The sequence below is a fragment of the Coturnix japonica genome, chromosome 8 (genome assembly GCF_054131305.1).
Source record: "Coturnix japonica strain WE chromosome 8, WE-NBRP24, whole genome shotgun sequence".
Taxonomy (NCBI): Eukaryota; Metazoa; Chordata; class Aves; order Galliformes; family Phasianidae; genus Coturnix; species Coturnix japonica.
The window spans coordinates 24010831-24031678 of NC_140670.1; the positions used below are offsets into that span (position 1 = coordinate 24010831).

Sequence of the window (20848 nt, forward strand, 5' to 3'; positions counted from 1 at the left end):
TTAGGTAACAACCTGAACAAAAGGGAAAATGTACTTTACATTAAGGATATTTTTTTCCAGATATTTAAGTATCACTCAGTTTAGCCTGAGTTTATTTAGTTAGACCAGAAGAAGAAAAAGAAAACAAACATTTGAAGGCTGAGTTTTTGTCAAGTATCAGATACGATACAGCAGGGAATATTTTTTCCCCATTTAGCAATTATAGTGCTTGTATGGATATTTTTTAAACCCAACATCATATTTTGTTGTGGTTATAAAAGCTCTTTCTCTCCTGGGATGATTTCTGACAGGCTCGTGTGTGCAGTCCCTTCAGAGATGACATTTTATTTTCTTTGGCAAGCACTGCTGTCTGATGACAATATTCATTAGGAGACAGAAATTAGATAATGTTCTCTGCTACAACTCTTATTTCAACCACAAATAAAAAATGAACCTACTACAATTTCAGTGTACGTTTTCAGCTCAGGGCCAAGTAGTGACCTGACGTTTCTGTTTTCACTAAGACAAAACCATTATAAAGTACAAATCTTATATTGATCTCTCAGATTTGACCCTTCTTCATTGGGGAATAAAACTCTCCTTACTTCCTCTTCTCTTTTGTAGTTGTACCTCCTACACACGTTCTCTTGCAGTCAGATTTCTAAGCTCTTTAGAGTAGAAATCATCTATTGTGGTATGCATTTACGTAACATAAAGATTCCTGGAGCTCTCATTAGCTATAATAATACATGAAAATTGTAAGTGAAGGTATGTGTAAGGAAAAGGTTTCCCTGTAATAGGTACTTCTGTAAAAGGTTTCACTATACAGAATGGTGAAAATTATACTGTTTTCTCATATTGTCCTATATTATTTCTAATATATTTTTCAGCCACCAAGCAGCTTATCAGCCTACAAGTTCAGGCAATTCTGCATACATTTCCTTACCTCAAGCAAATTACAAAAATAACCATCCTTACATTAAATTGAATCAAAGCAAATCTGTAAAATTAATTTTCTTAAAAATTGGGGAAATCAGCCATTGTCTAGCTGAACACATGGCAAAATCAATAAGGGCCCATCCAAATAAGGGAACATCTGTTCTAATGGAAACACTAAATAAAAAAAAGTCAGAACTCCAGAGTTGGCAAAGCCAGTGTTATGGGGGTATGAAATTCATCCAGGTAATGAAACATTTTCTTTACTTTCAGATTATAGAGGAATTACTGAATTATAAGTTCAATTTCACTACCATCTTTTCTTAGAAACAGCTTTCAGCAGATGCTTGGAAAACCAAAATACCAGCACATTAAAAAACTCTGTATATTCAACAGTTCCCCTAAACATGGTCTGAAGCTCCATCAATCCTTGGCTCAGGAACTTTCTGAGTGAGAGGTTGTATTTGTCTTTAATATTTCTCAATACTTTTTCTTTTTAAGTTCTTCTCTTTGTATTTTTTCCTACTCTTTCAGCATCCACAAAATATTGTGGTAAGCACAGAGCTCCACTACCTAACACGGCATGAAGAATCATCACTTCTTGCTTGCTTTGAGTCTGTTGTGAGAGTCTCAAGTGCAATAAAACATCAGTCTTTACCCCACATTTATGGAGTTAAAACAGATCAGTCTAACTGAGGAATCATCTCTTTCCCAAATCTTCCAGTAGACTTAACTGGCTTTGTATTTCCTTGTACTACTTTGCATGTCTTCTAAAAACTACAAAATATGTAGCTAAAATATGAGATTTGAAGGGAATTTTTTTTTAGGCACCAAACAAACGTGATTTTTGTTGATGATGGTATTAGATTCTTACCTACAGGACCCTACTTGTCTATTTAGATCTGTCAGGATTACAAAGATGAATACTTCTGACACTAATTCACATCTTCAGCCCAAACACAATAAGCTGTTAGCAGTTTAATGAAGTTCTACATCTGGATGAGCTTGGGAGGCACACTTTAACAAAACTGTATTCCAAAACACCTATTTCCCTTATGAACACTAAATTTTCCCAGCCAAAAACATGGCCCTTATGAAGTGGTTGAATTAAGTTTATTTGGCTGTTAAACCTGATGGTTAACAAAGCACATCATCAAACAGATGTCACTAACAAATGCAAATTTGTATTAAAGAAAGAAGCTCTTATCATCAACAACTAGTAATGAGTTCTGTGCTTCTCAGAGCTACCTTTATGCTCATTGAACTCATCATACCAAAGACACTAAAAGTAATCTATTTATCATCTAAGACATCAAAGAAACAGTTACTCATTTAACATCTGACTCTGAAAGTCAGGCTGCATATACCATGTACTGAGAATCTGACTGACCCACCAGTTCTGGTAAAATATCATGTGAAGGGTCATTACGCCAGTGAAGACCCATCATCTGTTCTCAGCATAGTTTTCCCAGTCAAAGCTTTTAACAAGCATGGAGTCCCTCACAGACTCCGATTCCTTTTACCACCTAAACAATGTGGCTGCTGATTTGACTGACTCATGGTGTCTACAATGTTTCATCATTCAGCATTTAAACTAATTGGATATTATGATGAAACATTTAGTTTTGATTATTCTTCACACACTGATCTTAAATCATATTATAGTTCCACGTTCTTCCTCTAGTGATGAGGATATTCAATTTTGTGCAATGATTTAATTTTCTGAAAATTAAATAAATAAAATAAATTAAAAAAACAAAAACAAAACAAAAAAAAAAAAAAAAACCAAAAACATACAAGGAAATCTGGGACCTGGCTGAGGAAAATGTGATTTAAATTGCATGCTGGAAGCAATACAAAGGAAATAATTTGAGCAAGATAATAGTTCTCATTAATTTTCTTAAGACGTTTACCATCACCGTGTTACAATGGAACACGGCTCAAGATTTAACTTGATATGGTGACTGGATTTACCAACTTCAGTATTCTTGCATTCACAAAAGAAAAAGGTCTCTTTTTCTCACCCTTACCATACATGAAAGTTCCAATTATTCCTCCTTGACAGAGATCTGACCAAGGCAATTCAACCTGACATTCATCTCTAGAGCAGATACACATTCCACACCTGGAAAACTAGCTCAACTAGTTTTGAAAGACTTGGGTTTGCTTCAAATTCACCACCAATTTCCTTAGAAGTTTCTTATTGGTCAGTCCTTCTAACCTTATTTCTTCACATATGCTGACCGCTTGCCTCTTAAATTTCTTGGTGTTTCCATAAGTTGATTAAAACTTGACCTGAACACGGTGTTTCGCCTTAATCCCTTCAAATACCATAGACTGACAAAAGAAACAGAGCATTTGAAACATGATTTTTGTAACAATGGACCACGTGAACATTTCAGAGATCACTTCTTCTTCGAGTTTAGTACTTTTAAAAAATTTAGTTCACTTTTACCAAAGAACACAACATTCAAAAAACACCATTTAATCACTGTCAACCTGGGTAAAAACAACTTTCTGAAGATGCAACAATGTAATTTGAAATAAGTACAGAGAAGTCCCTCCTTTTATCCCTATTCATTTGAACTGAATAATTTTATTACTGACAGACTGTACTTTACTACAAGCGCAGGTGTATTTGAAGTGATTCTACATTCATCATTCTCATTGTTCATAGAGGCATTATTCAAATAGCATTCATCTGTGAAACAGTACATTTGGAAGTAATCTACAACATTCAGGAAAGCGAAGAGCAGTAGCATAGATTCCATATGGATTGCAGCAATTCAGCATTGTACTTCAATTTACGACCCTAGAAGAACAATCAAGCTTGCATTTCTTTTTCTTCATATGCAGTCTGCAGAAAATGATGGGGTTAGTGCATCAAGTAAGCATTTAAGATTGAACATGTTTATATAGGTGTATTAAGTAGTCCTTTATGGTCTTAAATCTTCAGCAGGATCTACCTGCTACATCAAAGATTATCATAATGAGAGAGGTTTCCACACTGGCACTGCAGATATCTCCATCAGTGTCAAGGAACAACGTGCTTAATGTGTGCATGTTCTAAACGGGTATCCATATCAGCTGGTGTTCTGGCCTTAGAGAAGCAAGTACCTATATTAGCATGATGTCTCTAGTGCAGTCTATTTATATACTAAACACGTATCAGGAAACACAATTTTACCAGCAGATACTTAAAGGAATCCTCCTAGCACATATATCTTAAGGCCAGAAAGAAGTACTAGCGTCATCATTCTGTTCTCATCAAAACAGATGCTGCAGAATCTTAGTCACTAATTCAAGCAGTAGAGAGAATTATTTAAGCTGACAATCAGTGGCTGAGCTAGATTGTATCTTCTGGATAGACATACAGTCTCAGTGTTTGAATCTTCTGGAAAGCCATCAAAACCAAGTTCTAAGGGATGATGAATTTACTACTCTGCTTGGTAAGTTATCCTCAAGGTTAATTTCTTTCTCTGTTAACAGCTCTAATATTTCTGCAACAGGAATCTCTGCAACTGAGCATCCTGCATGTGCTTTTTGTTATGCTGAGAAATTATTAGGTATGTTCATAACTGTTTAGGTGACTAAAGTAAGGAAATACTTTATCAACTAAAAGATATACCCTATTAGAATGAGAACAGAAGTGAAAAGGCTTTGATTAAACAGAATTCAGGGTAAAGCACTGGAATTGTCATGCACACATGCACAGCCTTACAATTTTACTACACTAGAACCTATGGCTCCACATGAATTCAGTGCTGACAGGTGCTTTGCATAATAAGAAAATGGAGACACATAGGAGCATGCATTCAAAACAAATGACTGTTGGAAAAGAGAGAAGAGAATCATCTAGAGAAAACTGAAGGAAGTTACTCAAAGCCATAGAGATCAGTGCTAGACCTAGTGACAGCAATCACATTTCTTTACTCCTAGTCCAGTGCACTGATTATGAAGAGGAAAAAAGAAATTACCATGGAAGTAGGAAAATGAGACTCACGTAGAGCACAACAAAATCTGCAGAGTAACAAATATGTAGCCAGGAAACCCAAAGCAGTAAACGAACAAGTTCTCTAGGGATACAGAGGGCTCATGCATATACAGATGGATAAGCAAGGACATATTAATTTGCTTAAAGATAAGTAAGTAGTAGAGCACTGTGATTACCGCTCAGGAGTCCTTCTTTCTATTTCACTGATCACGCTTGTGCCCAGATATGAATCTATATTTCCAGACAGACAGACTGCAGCTGGGCTCTGCCAGTTGATTTTTTCTATCTTTGGACTTTTTTTTTTTTTTTTTCCCTGGTGATTAGGGAAGCATCTCCCTTTTTATTTTTTATTTTTTATTTTTTATTATTTATTTATTTATTTAACATACTACATTTTAAACTCTACACTTCAAACTCACTTAATACATCATACTTAGTGAGGTGTAAAAGACTGATGTGCCCACAAGGAAATCCTTTTTTATGTCACAGTTTGTGCACTGGCTCATGACCAGTTGAAGATTCAGTCTGACTGTATTAGTTTTCTTACTGAGACAATGCTAAGGAACTGACCATGAGAGGAAAGAAAGAAAAAAATTCTAACAAACTAACAGTCAGATGACTCGTTTTGATGTCCCTTCCTTGTTCATCTTCAGTACATTGATTGCCACCAAATGCTAATCAGTTGTCCTAGAGATAACAAGAAAAGAACTGTGTGCAAGATGTGTTGTCAGAATGCTCAGCAGGTGTCTGTGCTTAAGGACTTCCCACGAAGAGTATGCAAATATTCATCTACAAACACGGATATTTTTGTGCTTGTTTACAATCATAAGCTCATGGACTTTTGTATGCAATGACTGCTACCACGGAGATAGAGAAGGTGTAAAAAGGAACAAAATAAATTAGGCTGAAAGTAAAACCTCTGAAAGTCTCTGATTTGATCATGTTCCAGGTACAATAATTCTCAAAGTTAGATCATAATGAAGTGAAATTAAAGGCTTTAGAAATCAGAAGTGGGTCTAAAATAGTCCATCAGAACCTGAGGAGACAAAACTGGTTGCACCTATAGCAGATACTGGCAGACATTAGCCCAAATGCATGGATAGAAGGGGCTGAAGAAGTTAGCCTAAGTACCTCATCTAGGCAGATGGATCCTTCCTTGCTTTAAACACACATGAAACATCACAGAGAGTTTCGCTGTAAATAAAATGGCTTTGGTGCCACTTAATGTAATTCGCAAACTGACCTCAAAATTGAAAAGACACAAAAAGGAGAAAAAGAAATCACAAACAACACTATACAAGTAACGTCTTCCCCACCAACCTTAATAACAGAAACAACAGAAGTAGTGTTTGCGAATGGTTTTAAAAGCTTTTGTTCAACAACAAGTGGATTTTCAGTATACTGAGTGGGTAAGGGACTTTCCTGTGTACATTTTGATGCAATTTCATTGAAATTTGATGAGGCCTTGAACAATGACACAATACTGGAAACAAGACAGACTACAGGCTGCAGGATTCTCCCTTTTTCAAAGGATTAAGAGGGAGAGTGGATGGGAAAAGGGTCTGGGGCATCTTTCATTTTCTCTGGAATCTGTCCTATTTAAATGTTTGAATGAAGAAAGCCTCTACAGTTTCACCTTTCACCTGCTGCTGACCTTGACTCCTTTACTGTGGAGGAAGTACTGAGGAAGATGGCATGATTGGATGACTGAAGATACATTATTCCAGCACCAGCAAAATCCCAAATTCCTGAACTTCAGCACTTTAAACATACAGCCAACCATCAGTCCCTAACCCACTGCTCTCCACTGCAACACACACACACAGTTAATGAAGGTAGATGGATGGAATCTGATACTTGGGAAAGGCTAAGGGGAAAAAAGGAGAAAAAAGAAAGAAGAAAAAGGAAACGAATGCCTCTTCATTTCCTGGTTTTGTGTAGGCAGAGGTCTCTTAGTGTGCCTTGCCTTTCAAGAATTCATTTAAAATGAGAAAGGATAAGCAACGAGAATAACTCCATTTTTAAATCTGGATTCTTTTTTTCAGCCTCTGTTGCTGCCTTTCAGTTCTTGAGTGCCTTTGCACATTTACTCCTGAGATGGATAATTACAACTTTGCATCTCACCCATCTGACTTGTGTTTTCCACTTTCACCCATACTTCATCTCTCCAAATAGCTGTGTTATTCATGGCTGATTACCCACCATTCCTCTGCCTGTCTGACCCATCTGAATAGCAGAGGATGTCTCCACGTGAAGTAGAGGCTCTTACATCCCACCTTCTGATTGCACAGCAAACTACTTTTGAAGATTACACAGTAATGCATAACTAATACTCCCACAAAATACAACCTTCATCTTACAGGCAAGCTGATTAAACCCATGAGAGCTCACACGTACAAGACCTCCAACAAGTTTTTACCTCACAAGCAATGCTTTGCAGCATTGAAGTTTCCTCCTGATCTGTAACTTCTCTTATACAGAAAATAGAGGAGCATGCAATAGTTCTGCAATTATGTGGTAAGAATCAGCCATGTAACAACTGTACTTTCAGCCAGAACAATGAATGCAATCATGAAGCAATTAGTACAGGCGGCAGATGGTTTGCTGCTCTTTTTTTTTTTTTCTCAAGACTGGCAGGAAAAACTCATGACTGAATAAGGGACTGGCCTGTCAGCAATGGTAATTCAAGTCTGCCGCCCAAGGCGGACACAGAGGAGAGATATGAACAAAAGCAACCAAGTCACTGAAGCTTAATGAGTTATGGCTCATCAGTTGAACTCCAGTAATTAACAACATTCACTTGTACACAACACGCAAGAAACTGGGTTGTAAAATGATTTCAGTTAACACAGACTTCCTTGCCATTTAGTAAATCTCTATTCAACCAAACAAAAAAGATCTGTAATGCTTATCATAGTGATAGACTCAAGCAGGCTGTAAAGAGACTGAGAGATGATGCTTTGTGACCCATTTCCTGTTCATCACAATTGTGCAATAAGAGGCATGCCCTACTTGTTGAATTTGCCCTCAATCAGTCCTGAACTATCTGAAGCACTCCTGAGAGTCAAACAGTTCATTCCCAATTTGATTCCTGCCTCTTCAACAGTTGCTCAATTCACCACCTGACTTCCCTGGTCCCACCTGCTACAATGACAAGATGCAAATGATGCAGTGAGAACTTTGTTTGCCTGAAGGATGTAAACATGCTTTCTAATTGACTCTTATCTTCCTCCTGACTGCCAAGAGCAATATAAAATGAATGTGAAACCTCTACAGCCTCTTCATTTCCATGCATGGCATCTAAGTACATGGTATGATAATGCCAATTTCATACCATTCAGATAGGTTTCCTCTGTTTTCTCAAGTAATCCTTGATCAGTGCACAAACACTGCCTGAAATCCAAAGAGTAATGGTTCTCTTTCCTTAAATACAGTCTTAACAAAAGAACACAAACTAGCAAACTTCAACATCATTTGTTCCAATCTGCCCAACAGTTCCCACTGTAGTTACCTTGATAGTCACTGAACTACACAATTACTCTGAGAGTATTCTGCCTCTGGTTATATGAGAATGAAACCAATGGGAGCCATTTACACTCAGGCATGGACAGAATTTGACCCTTAGTTTGAGTTATATTTCATTAAGTCCAAGCGGAACAACACTCCTCCTTTGCTGGTTACTCTTTGTGGTACAAGCTCACCAAGTCAGAAAGTATTTCCATTAGGCTTTTAAGTGGAAAACAGGCCTGTGACTCACACGTATATGGAGGACTTTTAAAATTCTACTTCAGAGTTCACTGATACAGATATATAGACTTTTTCTACATAATTTTCTTCTTGCAGCTAAAATACTGTATTCCCAATGGTTATCCAATTTGCTAATCAATGCCCTAACACAAAGAGAATTTACCATACAACCTGCATCCTGTCACCAAAAGCACCATATGCACACATCTCACACATGCTCCACAAATTCAGGTTAAAACACAAAAGGCAGCTTTATTTCTACATCCAGTTTGGGTTTTTAAAAATTCTGTAAAGAAGAAAAGTGTAGGAGTTTCATGTGGAACAATGAAAATATATCTGCCGGTAGCCACCTACCATAAATTAAATAAGTATTAGCTGTATGAACTCTAATTCAGAATTATTTCATCAATTGGATGTTGATCACAACATCAGAAATTCATTTTCTGCTGTACCCTAGTTCTAACTGACAAATTTACCACTGAAAGTTTTCTCGATCCTTACATGATAAATCTCCTTTTCCTGACACAAAGTTTAACTCAAAGGGGCCTAACAAGCAGTAGAGAAAAAATTCTGTTTTGTTTCATATCAGCCTGGGGAACCCAACAGCCACAACGGAAAGAAAACATTTTCACTTTGCCTAATTCCATACTGAACACCTATTAATCATTTTATCTGCACCTTCCTCTGAAATAGATTTACAACAGTACAATCTGCAAAATGTTATGAGAGAGGTGAGTGCACACAACACTCAGCACAATTCTGTACAGCATAGAATTGAATTAAGCAGGCAAAATGCATTTCCTGTTCAATTTTGGATGCTACAGGGCTTGAACAGCACTGTGCATAGAGCACAGTACTGAATGTTTATTCCAAGAGTTCTCGTAAACTCATTGTGACCTCAGCTAATTAATTTATTTTCTGAGGCTTACAGTTACTGTAATTACAAACCTAATTTAGGCAAAAGGAAGAACAACTGTTTAATGTTTATATAATTAATTCAAATGCTAACATGAAAGACATCTTAGTATTCAAACATTCATGGTGATATTTACATCAATATATAAACTAAAAATTCATCCAAAACTTTGATTACTGATTAGATTCAAAGCATTATAGATTACTTATTTGTAAACCAAATATATGGCTTATAAATGGGATGACAAAACACTTCATTCTGTTATCCGTTTTGCGAGCTCAGCAGACTACTTCCATTGGTTTTCCTGTTTCATTCAAAAACATCAAAAAGTTGGCATGTGAAATCAACCACTTCTCAAAGCAGTTTGTTGCAATGCTCAAACCCTTCACAGTGACAACTGACTCTCAGTCATCAGCCTTACTTTTTTGCTAGATTAGAATACTCACCCAAATGTTGGCTTCCCCTTAAAGAAAGATATTTATGCACAACAGTATAAAACCACAGAGCAGTTTGAGTTGGAAGGGAACTTTAAATATCTCATAATTTTACCCTCCCTGCTGTAGGCATGGTGATCTTCCACTAGATTAGATTGCTTGATGCCCTACCTAGTCTGACCTTGAACATTTTCAGGATGGGGTAACCATAACTTCTCTGAGCAACCTGTTACATTGCCTTATTACCCTCAGTAACGAATTTCTTCCTTACATCTAATCTAAATCTATCCTCTTTTAGTTTAAAACTATTACGACATGTCCTACCACCACAACTCCTTGTAAAATTAAAATCTCTCCTCATCCTTCATATAAGCCCCTTTAAGTATTGAAACATTAGAAAAAAGTCTCCACAGTGCATTCTTTACTCCAAGCTATACAACACCAACTCCCTCTTACAGTATCCCTTCAATCTCAATTTTAGAGTATAACACAGATTGAGCTCTATAAGGTTCTTCAAAGGAAGCGACTGCCTTGTGCATGTTCATGCGTGTTTTTCAGAAGCTGCTAACAATGAGTTCCATTACATTTAAGCCTCATTCTGGTATCTCAAGTTGAACATCAAAAAATCAAGGCAAATTTCACAGCAAATTTATTCAACAGATGGACTGAGCATGCTGAAGTAACTGGCCCTCAAAAGAAATTGATTCACTGCTACATTTCTCTTTGAAAATATGCCAACCAGACAGGAACAAGCAATGTCTTATACTGCTCTTGGAACAAGTGCCAGAACGGAGTGAGAGAAGTGTTAACTACAAGGAGAAATAGTCACATTAGAGGTTGCTTTTCTTACTGTGAAGGGTCTCAGCTGAATTCTCTTCCCATTCCCTGACACATGATACTGCCAAAAAAAAATCCCACCAGTGAATAAAAGCAGGTTGACAGGTCAGGCATAAGAGCACTAGGCCCCATGCATACAGTAGGTGCCCACGTCCTTTATCTCTGTCCTACAGATCACAGTGTTGTAAGGTTGGAAGGGACCTCTGGAAATACACCTATTCCAATCCCCTGCTAGAGCAGGTTCCCTATAGTAGGTTGTACAGGAAAACATCCAGACAGGCTTTGAGTATCTCTAGAGGAGGAGATTCCACGACCTCTCTGGGCATACTACTACAGGGATTGGGGCTTACTCAGTGTCCTCTGCTGGAAATACCAGACCAGCTACCCTCAAGACAGTCCTGAATTCTCTATAACAGTTAAGCAGAGAGCAAATAAAGTGAAATACTGGCAACAATTCTTACCTTTTGATCTTGACTATATGCTAAGATCCAGTCTTCCTGCTTTGGGTGGAAGAGAAGACTGTGAATGTAGAAGTTCAGACGATATTTTTGATATGTGGCACCTTCATCAGTACTAATCAGTAAGCTGCTCTCGACCTCTGGATCAGTTAACAGCATAATCTGTATGGAAGGGAAAGATCAAAGAACAGTATTGAAGAGGAATCAGAGGACAGGAACTTCAGATAATCTTAATAAATATGTCTGCTTCAAAATGCTTCAACACAATATCAAAACTAAGCATAGCTGATCTTTCAGTAGGGGAAACAGTGTATTTTAACTATACAAACACATAACATACAATGAAATAGAGCAAATAACTATCACTTGTAAATACAGACCCAAATGATATGCTATCAGAAAAAGTCAAACCTGATTCTTGTGATATAAAAGTACGTTCCTAGACAACCACAATAGGCTGCCAGGGACTTCATGAATGATCTTTTTGGAGTAGCAGACTAAAAGTAAGGTGTTCAGAAACTAAAAGAAACGGGCTAGGAGGAGTGAGAGAGACATAAAAAAACTAAACAAACTCTAACGGTTAGATCTGTTGGAATCTGGCAGAATTTTCAGAGAAGACAACGGTTTCATTGCCTAAAACATTACAACTTGTCTGTCTGCAAGAAATATCTTGCTTTGGCAGGAGAACACATCTGATATGTGCTGGGTTCTTCACATCTCCAGTTTCTATGATGCTGTGAATTAGAGATTCACTTGTTGCACAAATAATTTCTGCATAGCAAAGTTGCTTCCTAGCTTTGTCCAAGAATGAAGATACATGGATTGCAGTTGTCACAGCTACTTCTCTCTATCACCTATGGTACTAATTGGTCTGCACTGTGATGAAACAGAGAGAATGAGAAAATTTTCTTATGTGTCTCTGCTTGAGAAAGAATATATAGGTTAGAATATTACAAAGAGATCATTTCAGTATTTCAACAAGCAGGAAATAACACCCATTGGGAGTGGGAATGAGGTATAGTGAATGACAAACATGAAAAATTCTAAATATTTGCCTGGGAAGGTACTAAAGCCTTTAACCATGAGTATCACTTAAATTTAATTTTTTTTTATTTATTTATTTTATTGTTGTTGCTGATGTTTTTAGATGAGTATGAAATGAAAGGACTCATACCATTTCTCAGAGCAAACTCCTCCCTCGTTTAAGCACTGCAAAAACACACTTTTCATTCCTATGTCTTTAGATAGGCAGGTGGAGTAATCCGTAACAACTCGTTAGCTATGAATTATAGAGCAGCATAAGTCTTGATAGACACAGATGATAATTAGTTGTATGTGAAGGTATAAATACACTTATGTCCTTTATTACTGGATAACTGCCAGAGGCTGTTATCTATGTCTCAAAAAACCCTTGGCTGTGTAACAACTTGGCCCATGACTTGGAAGGTTAGGTGTTTACTTCAAACTGGCTGGAATTTAATATCTTCAGTGACCTTAGACAAGTTATACTGCCTTGCCATACTTTAATGTACAATAGGATAATACTCCCATTGTAACCCTAAAGACACAATCTCCTTTTGGTGTCTCTGATCTACTTTTGAAATTTTAGGATGAAAACATGCACCATTAAAATTAAATATTCATATTTGAATTTAATGCTTTGAAATACATCAAGTATATCGCTGATGTGGATTCTAAACTGAAGATTACATGATAGAGGCTACTCAGAAAGCATTAATATTCAAAGCATCAATATATAGACCATTTACTTTCAGTAAGTTATTAACTACCTTGTCAAGCCAAAAATTAAGTGATGTTTATTGGTTACTTTATTTTTTTCTGGTTAAAGGGGACAACATTTCTATGGTTAATGTCTATCAAAAGACTTCAGAAATTGTTTTTCCTACTTCTATGTCTCCCTTTATAAGTGGATTCTGTTTATGTTAGTACATGAAAATATCACAGCACAGCATTCACTTGGACTACAGTAACTAGAGCAGAAAATAAGCACAAATCAATGGGCTTGATCCCAGTTCTTTGAAGTTAATAAGAGTATTTTCATTGACTTTGGATTGTGCCTCTAAGGCAAGCTGTTAATCAAGATCCACTCTAGTTTCACACAACGCTTTCTACCTGCACAAGGAACTCATCTGACCTCATCACTGCCACATCCAAGCACATCACAGTCTTAACACGTCTTCTGTCATGCCACTCCTCTGAAGTGTGAAAGTGCTCTTATCTCCATTTCATAGAATTGGAATTGAGGCACAAACTGCTGCGGTACTGAAGCACCTAATTCTTCATTCAATCAATAGAAGTTAAGTACCTAAAGAGAACTGCCAGTACCAATGACTTTGGCTTTAATCTGCTAACTACCACCCTTAAGCTACTGCTACTGCATTTTCAGGTATCTATGGTCTCCAGAACTAGTCACTTGGCCTCACCTGCAGTAACCAGCCAGTCTGTACATGTGAAGTGTTTCAGAATACATCACTTCTACTGTCAGTTTTTACACATGGCAGAGTGTGCAGAACTGCTGTAGATTTATGTGAGGAGAAAGAGAGAGTCATAATTAGGGGATGCAGTTGAGCAATGACTCTCCAGCCATTAGTCTATTTGTTAACTACAACTTTCAGTGCTGGGACAGCATTCTCTGTACTACCATCATGTCCTGCATTGCCAATCACTTTGCAAAAATGTCCTGAAATGAAACAAAATAGAACTAGCAGACACTACCCAAATCACAGTCAGAGTCCCATGTAACTTGAAAAACCATAGAATGGCTTGGGTTCAAAGGGACCTCAAACATCACCTAGTTCAAAACCCAGTCAGATGAAAGTTAATTTAAATACAAGATGTCTGTGTGCAAATAATCAAAGTGACAAATCTGAAAGATAGAACTTAACAGATGTGAAGCAGAAACTGACATCTGAATGATTTTTTTTCCAAAATGAAACAAATTCAGTGTATCTACCTGTATGAACCTTTCAGATCAGGCCAGTAGTGTGACCCTGAAATTAATCCCACAGATTCTCAGGGGAAATCTCTGTAGCAAATCCCTATCTATCATGATCTGGCTCACACCACAGAGTGATCTCAGAACACAGGAACTGAATTTTCTTTCAATAACACTAAAACAGAAGCGCACCTAATGTACTCCAACCACTACAGAACATTCAACCCTGAGTACCAGACTAGCACCTGTCTGAAGTCTAAATACCCATATTGTGGATGTTATCTGAGCATCAACTACCTCATAACACAAACCCGCTTTCACTAAGCTGAACAGCACACTAATGCACCTGCAGCCACATTAGCTTAGTTATTGTCTAAGTTGCCTGGAACACAAATGAGAAAGGAGAGAAAGTACAATTGATATTAATGTTTTTGTTGTTGCAGCGTAAGAAGAACACAGTAAATAAATTTTAGACTTTTCTTTGAAATAAATGAAGTCAATTTGTACTTTGAAGTAGCCTATTACCCATTGACTTGATGCATTTGCTTATAAAGAAAATAAAAAGTGGACACACATTCTGAACAAGAAAGCAAAGAAAATAAAACCAGCAGCAATAACAAAGAGAATCTTTGAATCTAAGCTTAGAAGTCAAATATCTCATTAAGTCTTTAATATCCAACAATATCTCAGAAAGAAGATTAAAAAGAAACTACTTTTATAAATTCCCACCTCAGTGTAGGAAACATACTGGATGTAAACTCCTTGAAGAAGGAGCAATCTTCTCTCTCTGTTTCTGTAATGCCTTACACAACATATCGCTGCTATCCCAGATAATACTGGTTTCTAGATAAATATATTCTGAACAGCAGAGAGGCCTTTGCTCAAGAAAATGTATCTGTTAATGACTGGGAAAGAAGAAAGGAGAAATAGGTGACAAAGATTGCTGATGGCGGTAAAGTATTCATAATGAAACAAAAAACAAAAAACCACCAAAAACAAAACCAGAAGCCAGCTCTGGAGAGCTGTAAGAGGATTTCACAATATTGAATACCTGAGCAGTAAAATGACAGGTGAAATTCAGCAATGATGTATAGCAGGGTGGCAGGGGAAGATGGAGAAAGACAATCCCAAAGTAACAGACAGAACAATAGGCTCTGCATAACTATTTTATTTCAAGAGAGATTTATGTGGGTTTCAGTGTAGAGTTCTATGAGAACACAAGATCCTTCCTCAGATTCTGTCAAAACCACTCAAACAAGGCAGTAGGAATTATTAGGAAATAATCAAAAAGATTGATAAATAACCCTATTAGGCCACTGGGCAGTGTTCTTTACATCTTAAACACTGGGTGTTGTTCTTATTCCTCCATCTTAAAAAATAAAATAAAATAATAACATGTATTAGTATGAAACACAAAAGAATAATAAGAGTGTTTGAAGAATGGAACAAAACATTTTTCATAAAAGCAGAAAATAAATGAACTATTCAACTTCCAAAGGAAATAAATGAGAGGCAATTTGACCGCAGTCTACAGGACTGTGAATGACCTGGAAGTGCCTAGTGAACAATTATTCACTCTCTCATAACACAAAACATCCGAGTCTCAAACTAATCAATAAAACTGAGATCCAAATCACAGGCAGTTCCTGGATTTTTAACTAGCTATGCCACAGAAGTCACTGACGTAGTATGTTTATCTGAACAGACAAAATTAACAGATAGATGCTTGGGGAAGATATCCATTAATACAAAAGTGCTAATATTGTCTCAGGGATCTGAGTTAGACACTGTTGAATTCTGGGAAAATATACAAGGAAATATTATTACTTACACTGTTCTTACATTTCCTTCTCAACTGAAAGATTCATCTTGATTTAGCAAGGCTGTTCTCACAGACATCATAGGAGAGTGAATAAAAATTACACATGATAATAAGATTACCAGCACTGGTAGTGGACTGATCTAGTAATTTGTATGTTAAGAATTGGGTTCACTGCTTTTTATCTTGACAGCTTTTAAACTGTCTGATATTACCACTACAAACACTAATACAGGAGTAGAGAAGAGTACTTCTTTGCCCCTTACTACTAGCAAAAGCCCATACTAGAGGTAGACCAAACCATGCAGTGCCTCTTGTCTGGTTTATTGCTGTCATATCTTAAATTAAATGAAAAGTGGAGTCAGTCAAGACTCTTCAGCAGAAGTAACTGTTTTCTGTTCAGATCAGTGCTATGCAATGATGAGAGTATGCTTAGTCACACCAGCACAGCAAGCACATGCTGCATTCCCTAATGCTGCAGATGAATTAGGTTTTTTCTCTGCAAAATAGTTAAATTAAGTTGACACAGGCTTTTGTACCCAAATGTAAGGTGCTCAGTAATCACTGACCCCTGAAAAGGAAGTAACTTGATTTGCTTTTCCTTGAGGTGACAAACGAACAGAAAACATAATTTACAGATCTTAAACGCTTCACACTTTTTTCACCCTTTTCTGGTGCTAACTCTACAGGGCAGATCACCCATGACAATTATGTGTATTTTTGCTGTCCTGGCAAAGCAATCTGGTGGTGCTTTGCAAGAAGATTCTGTTTACAGGAATGAAACTGGTTCTTGCATGGCTGCCACAAATGCCAGACTTAGCAGCTCAGTTAAAACTAGTTTAGAATCCCTCTCAACCTTTACTTATTACCTCATATTCTCCTTGAGCCAACTTTTCTCTAATGCTCTGTAGGAAAGAGCACAGTGTATCAGTGAAATAGAACCATGTGACAATATCTAAGTACACTACAGAAATCCAAGCTAGTGTTTCACTCAGTTCAGGTGCATGAAGACATCTGAGTTACATCACCTGATCAGAAATAGGGATGATATGCAGACCTGAACAAATTTACTTAAATAACTTTCACTCTCCTCAGTTATTACATGTTTCATATGAAAATCCATACAAACAAGTAACATTTCTCCTAAGAAAACAGAGGAGCACAAAGAAGTAAAATAGGAAATCAGAAAGGAAGAATAAACAAGAGTATCCACTACCCAAATTCTCTAAATACTTGTATTTTTTTTTTCATTTTCTCTACACGTCAGTTACATAATTTTAGAAGTTTTCTTTTTTTAAACACACAACTGAATGCAAGAGTATAAGCACAACGGAGTCCCAGCACAATTTAATGACATTTCTGCCAGTTTACATATCACTTCTGAATGTGGATTGTCATTTACACACCATGAGGACTGTGCAAAGAGAGAACCTGGTTCTGTAGATTCAGCAATGAATTTCAAAGCAAAATTGTTCACAAATTAAGGTTTTCAAAACCTAGCAAAAGAACTGAAATGAAACAAGCTGAAATAAATTAACTGATTTGGTCACGACATTCCAAAATAAATGCAAAACTGCTGTAATGAAAATGAGACCATTTCCTCTCACAGGACTGAGTTGCTGGAAGCAGTAAGTAGCTGTGAGAGCAAGTAAATTAGGGACAAAATTACCAAAAAGAAATAATTTAAGCATTCATTTGGATATTAATAGAGAAAGAGGAGAGCGAAGCCTCTGCAAAATTAAACAAGCTTTATTCATAGATTAACTTCAACTGCTGTAGAACTGTGCTCAAGAGTAATGCCACCAAAATTTGGTCCTCATCTCTGTTTTAAATAAATTGGCTAACAGTATTAACATCTATATGAAAACACGAAATGAGCTGGAGTTGGCAGTTTTGAAGCTGTCTCTAATGTCAGCTAAAAGACAAGGTTAGTTGCTGAGTAATTTCATTAAAACACCATTAAAATAATACGACAATAATTCAATCAAGCTACTGTGATGTGTTTTATTGCCAGAAGTTCCTGTTAATTCAGAAAGTACAGTAATTCTAGAGGGAAATAAAAGATTTCAGTGCAAGAATTAAAGTTTCCAACTCAAAGCTTTCAAATGATGACCTGGTTTGAAATAATCTCAGAAACAAGTAGAAATGAACAAATTAATATGAGGTCAAGTTACTTTGCAGCTGTAACTCAGTAACTCGAGAATACAAAGGTTCTTATTCATGAACAGACATATCTCAGTCTTATAAAATCAGTTTGCACTTTGTTGAGATGGAGGCAACATACTTCAAGTTCCCCTTGAGTAAAATTATATCCTTGATAAATAGATAGTGTAACTTCACTCCAAACTAAATCCAGACCTGCACAGTGAAAACCCTAACATAATCTTTTCCCAAGAGCAAACAGAAAGTCCATAACTGATCAGATATCATCATGTTCCTCAAGGCTTGGCTGTTCATAGGCAAGAGGTAAAAGATTCAGATGGAAAATTCATCTCGTTTGCACACATGAAAGATTTAATTCTCACGGAGTGATAATACATTCTCCTGTCAGTAGAATGCTAGATGGCAAAGGGCTATCACTTAGGAGAGGAAAAATATATAACCTGCCAATATTTTTGAGTGCTGGGACTGTACAATATTCCTAACACAAAAATTGTTAAGAATAGCATTTGGCATCACGATAAATGTGGTTTGAAATAAAAAGCTGGCCAGTAACTGGAAAAAAGATTCAATTCACCTACTCTGTATTAGCACAGAAGTTCACTACAAGCCAGAAGTGACAGCAAAGAAAAGCAGCCAATGAAATCTCTTTTTTTTATTAGTTGCAGGAATAACCCTGGGTTGTTTTATGAGATGGAAAAACTAAAATCATGTAACAACAATAACATGTGATATATAAAAATAAACACTTTATAACTCTTCTTTATGCAAGCTTCAGACAGTAACAGAAAAAGTCACTTCCAATAGCCTGCTGATTGTGTCTTCAGTTATACAGAGTAATATCTTTTTTTTTTTTTTAAGTGAAAAAACAAAATATTCTCAAAAAGACAAAAGAGACCATATGAAAGCGTTCTCTTTGGGAATGTCTGCCTCCCTGTTATGCACATAGTCAGAAAACAAGTTGTATACGCATGTAGAAGGTATCACAAAGTAAGTGAAATGTCAGTAGTTCTTCTGCCCAAGGTGTTCTGATAGAAAGGTTTGGAGTAAAAACGTATATGGTAGAGATTGTGCCCTTTCTTAACTATACGTTCTTCTCAGGGGCCAAGTACAGAGCACTGAAATACTGACAAAACCCCACCACACTTACTAGTCAGAGAAAAAAAAAAAAAAAAATTAAATAAAAAACCAAAACGATATTTCACCAGTTTCAAAGGGCTACCTTTTATGCAATGGATGGAAAACACCACCAACTGCCCCGTCAAAGGCTTTAAACTTATATTTCTAGAAACCAGAGCAGACGTTACCTGCTGCACTGAAAAGGCACCTGTAGAACACTGATGAATTCAAGCCTTGGCTGAACACAATGGGACTTAATATAATATGGACTTACAGTTTAATATTATAAGCTGCCTAATTTTCCACTGTTTATCTCTTAGCCCATTTTTAGCCAAAAGCACAATATTTGGAGGCCTATCCAGACATTTTTTAATGGACTTGATTTGACAGTTTAAAGAACACATTCCAGTAAATTGTGAGATTAAAAAAAAAATAGCATTTCTGATTCTTCTTGTTGAACAGAATGTCAGTGCAGCCCTATTTCCTCTTCTCATATTGACTGAAATAATTAACGTTTGTAATTAAGGAAAAAAAATGTTTTAATTTTCTCCATATTCAAACATTTAAGTTAAACAAAGATTTTTTTTCATGTTAAGCAATGCTTCCAGTTTTACAACTATTGCTATGATTTCTAGTGTTAATCATTATCTTAATATTCAGCTGACATTTCAGTGTTTCTTTTGAAAAACTGATACACAATAATAGCTTTTCATTCATATTTCATGTGGTCTGAATGCCAACGACTAAGTTCCAGTGACTTCTCTATCTTGAACAAAGAAAACCCAAATCAGTACTAATATATTAACTATGTTAATGAAACATTGCTATTATTGTTGTTCATCTCTCTCTAATATGTCTAATCCCACTTTAATACATTTTCTCCATATGCTGTATGAATTTTCCTACTAACAAAACCCCAGGTACAGTGTTGGGTCAATAACAACCACCTTCTTGCTCTGAACTTCAGTTCACAAAAAACTAAAGAATCAACTAGGACTGAGTTCATCACGTTTCTACCAGAATCCAAAAGAGGGCAGTGCACCCACACACAGCCCATCTCATTACTTGCAGCTCATCAGCTTGGGGACATATATCAACTGAACAGATTGCTACCCTACAGCCTTTTCTATCTGCGGCTAAGTGTTGGTGGAATCTCCTAAGTACCTCACCTTAGACCAGACCTAAACCAAAGATTCAGCTACTTCTTTTTCCATTAAAGGTGAAGAAGCTCATCTATCTTCACTACTGTTTCTGTGTTGCTGACTCACTACTTGTGGGCTGGACTGTGACCAGAAACATCAGCCTTCACCTTCCCAAGAGCAGGCTGCAATCCCAGTAGCTAGGGTGAGTTCTTAAAATACACGCCTTGCTTTGAGCCAGTATCTTTTAAATAAACCAGGAAAAAAGGTGATACGGGAAAACAAGTCCATTTTTAACACTTTTTAAACCTTAGCTTTTAAAAACACAGATTCCACTCCTATTGCCCATGAATT

General features: G+C 36.7%; 1 protein-coding gene across 3 annotated transcripts in view; it reads right to left on the reverse strand.

Annotated features, from left to right (window-relative positions):
- Positions 1 to 20848, reverse strand: part of LOC107316050 (VPS10 domain-containing receptor SorCS1) — a 402901-nt gene that overhangs the window by 94407 nt on the left and 287646 nt on the right. For all 3 annotated transcript variants that reach the window (XM_085555282.1, XM_015867126.3, XM_015867125.3), the window contains one exon: positions 11305 to 11463. In XM_085555282.1, coding sequence (XP_085411408.1) covers positions 11305 to 11463 — 159 coding nt within the window. The remainder of the gene's footprint in view (positions 1 to 11304; positions 11464 to 20848) is intronic.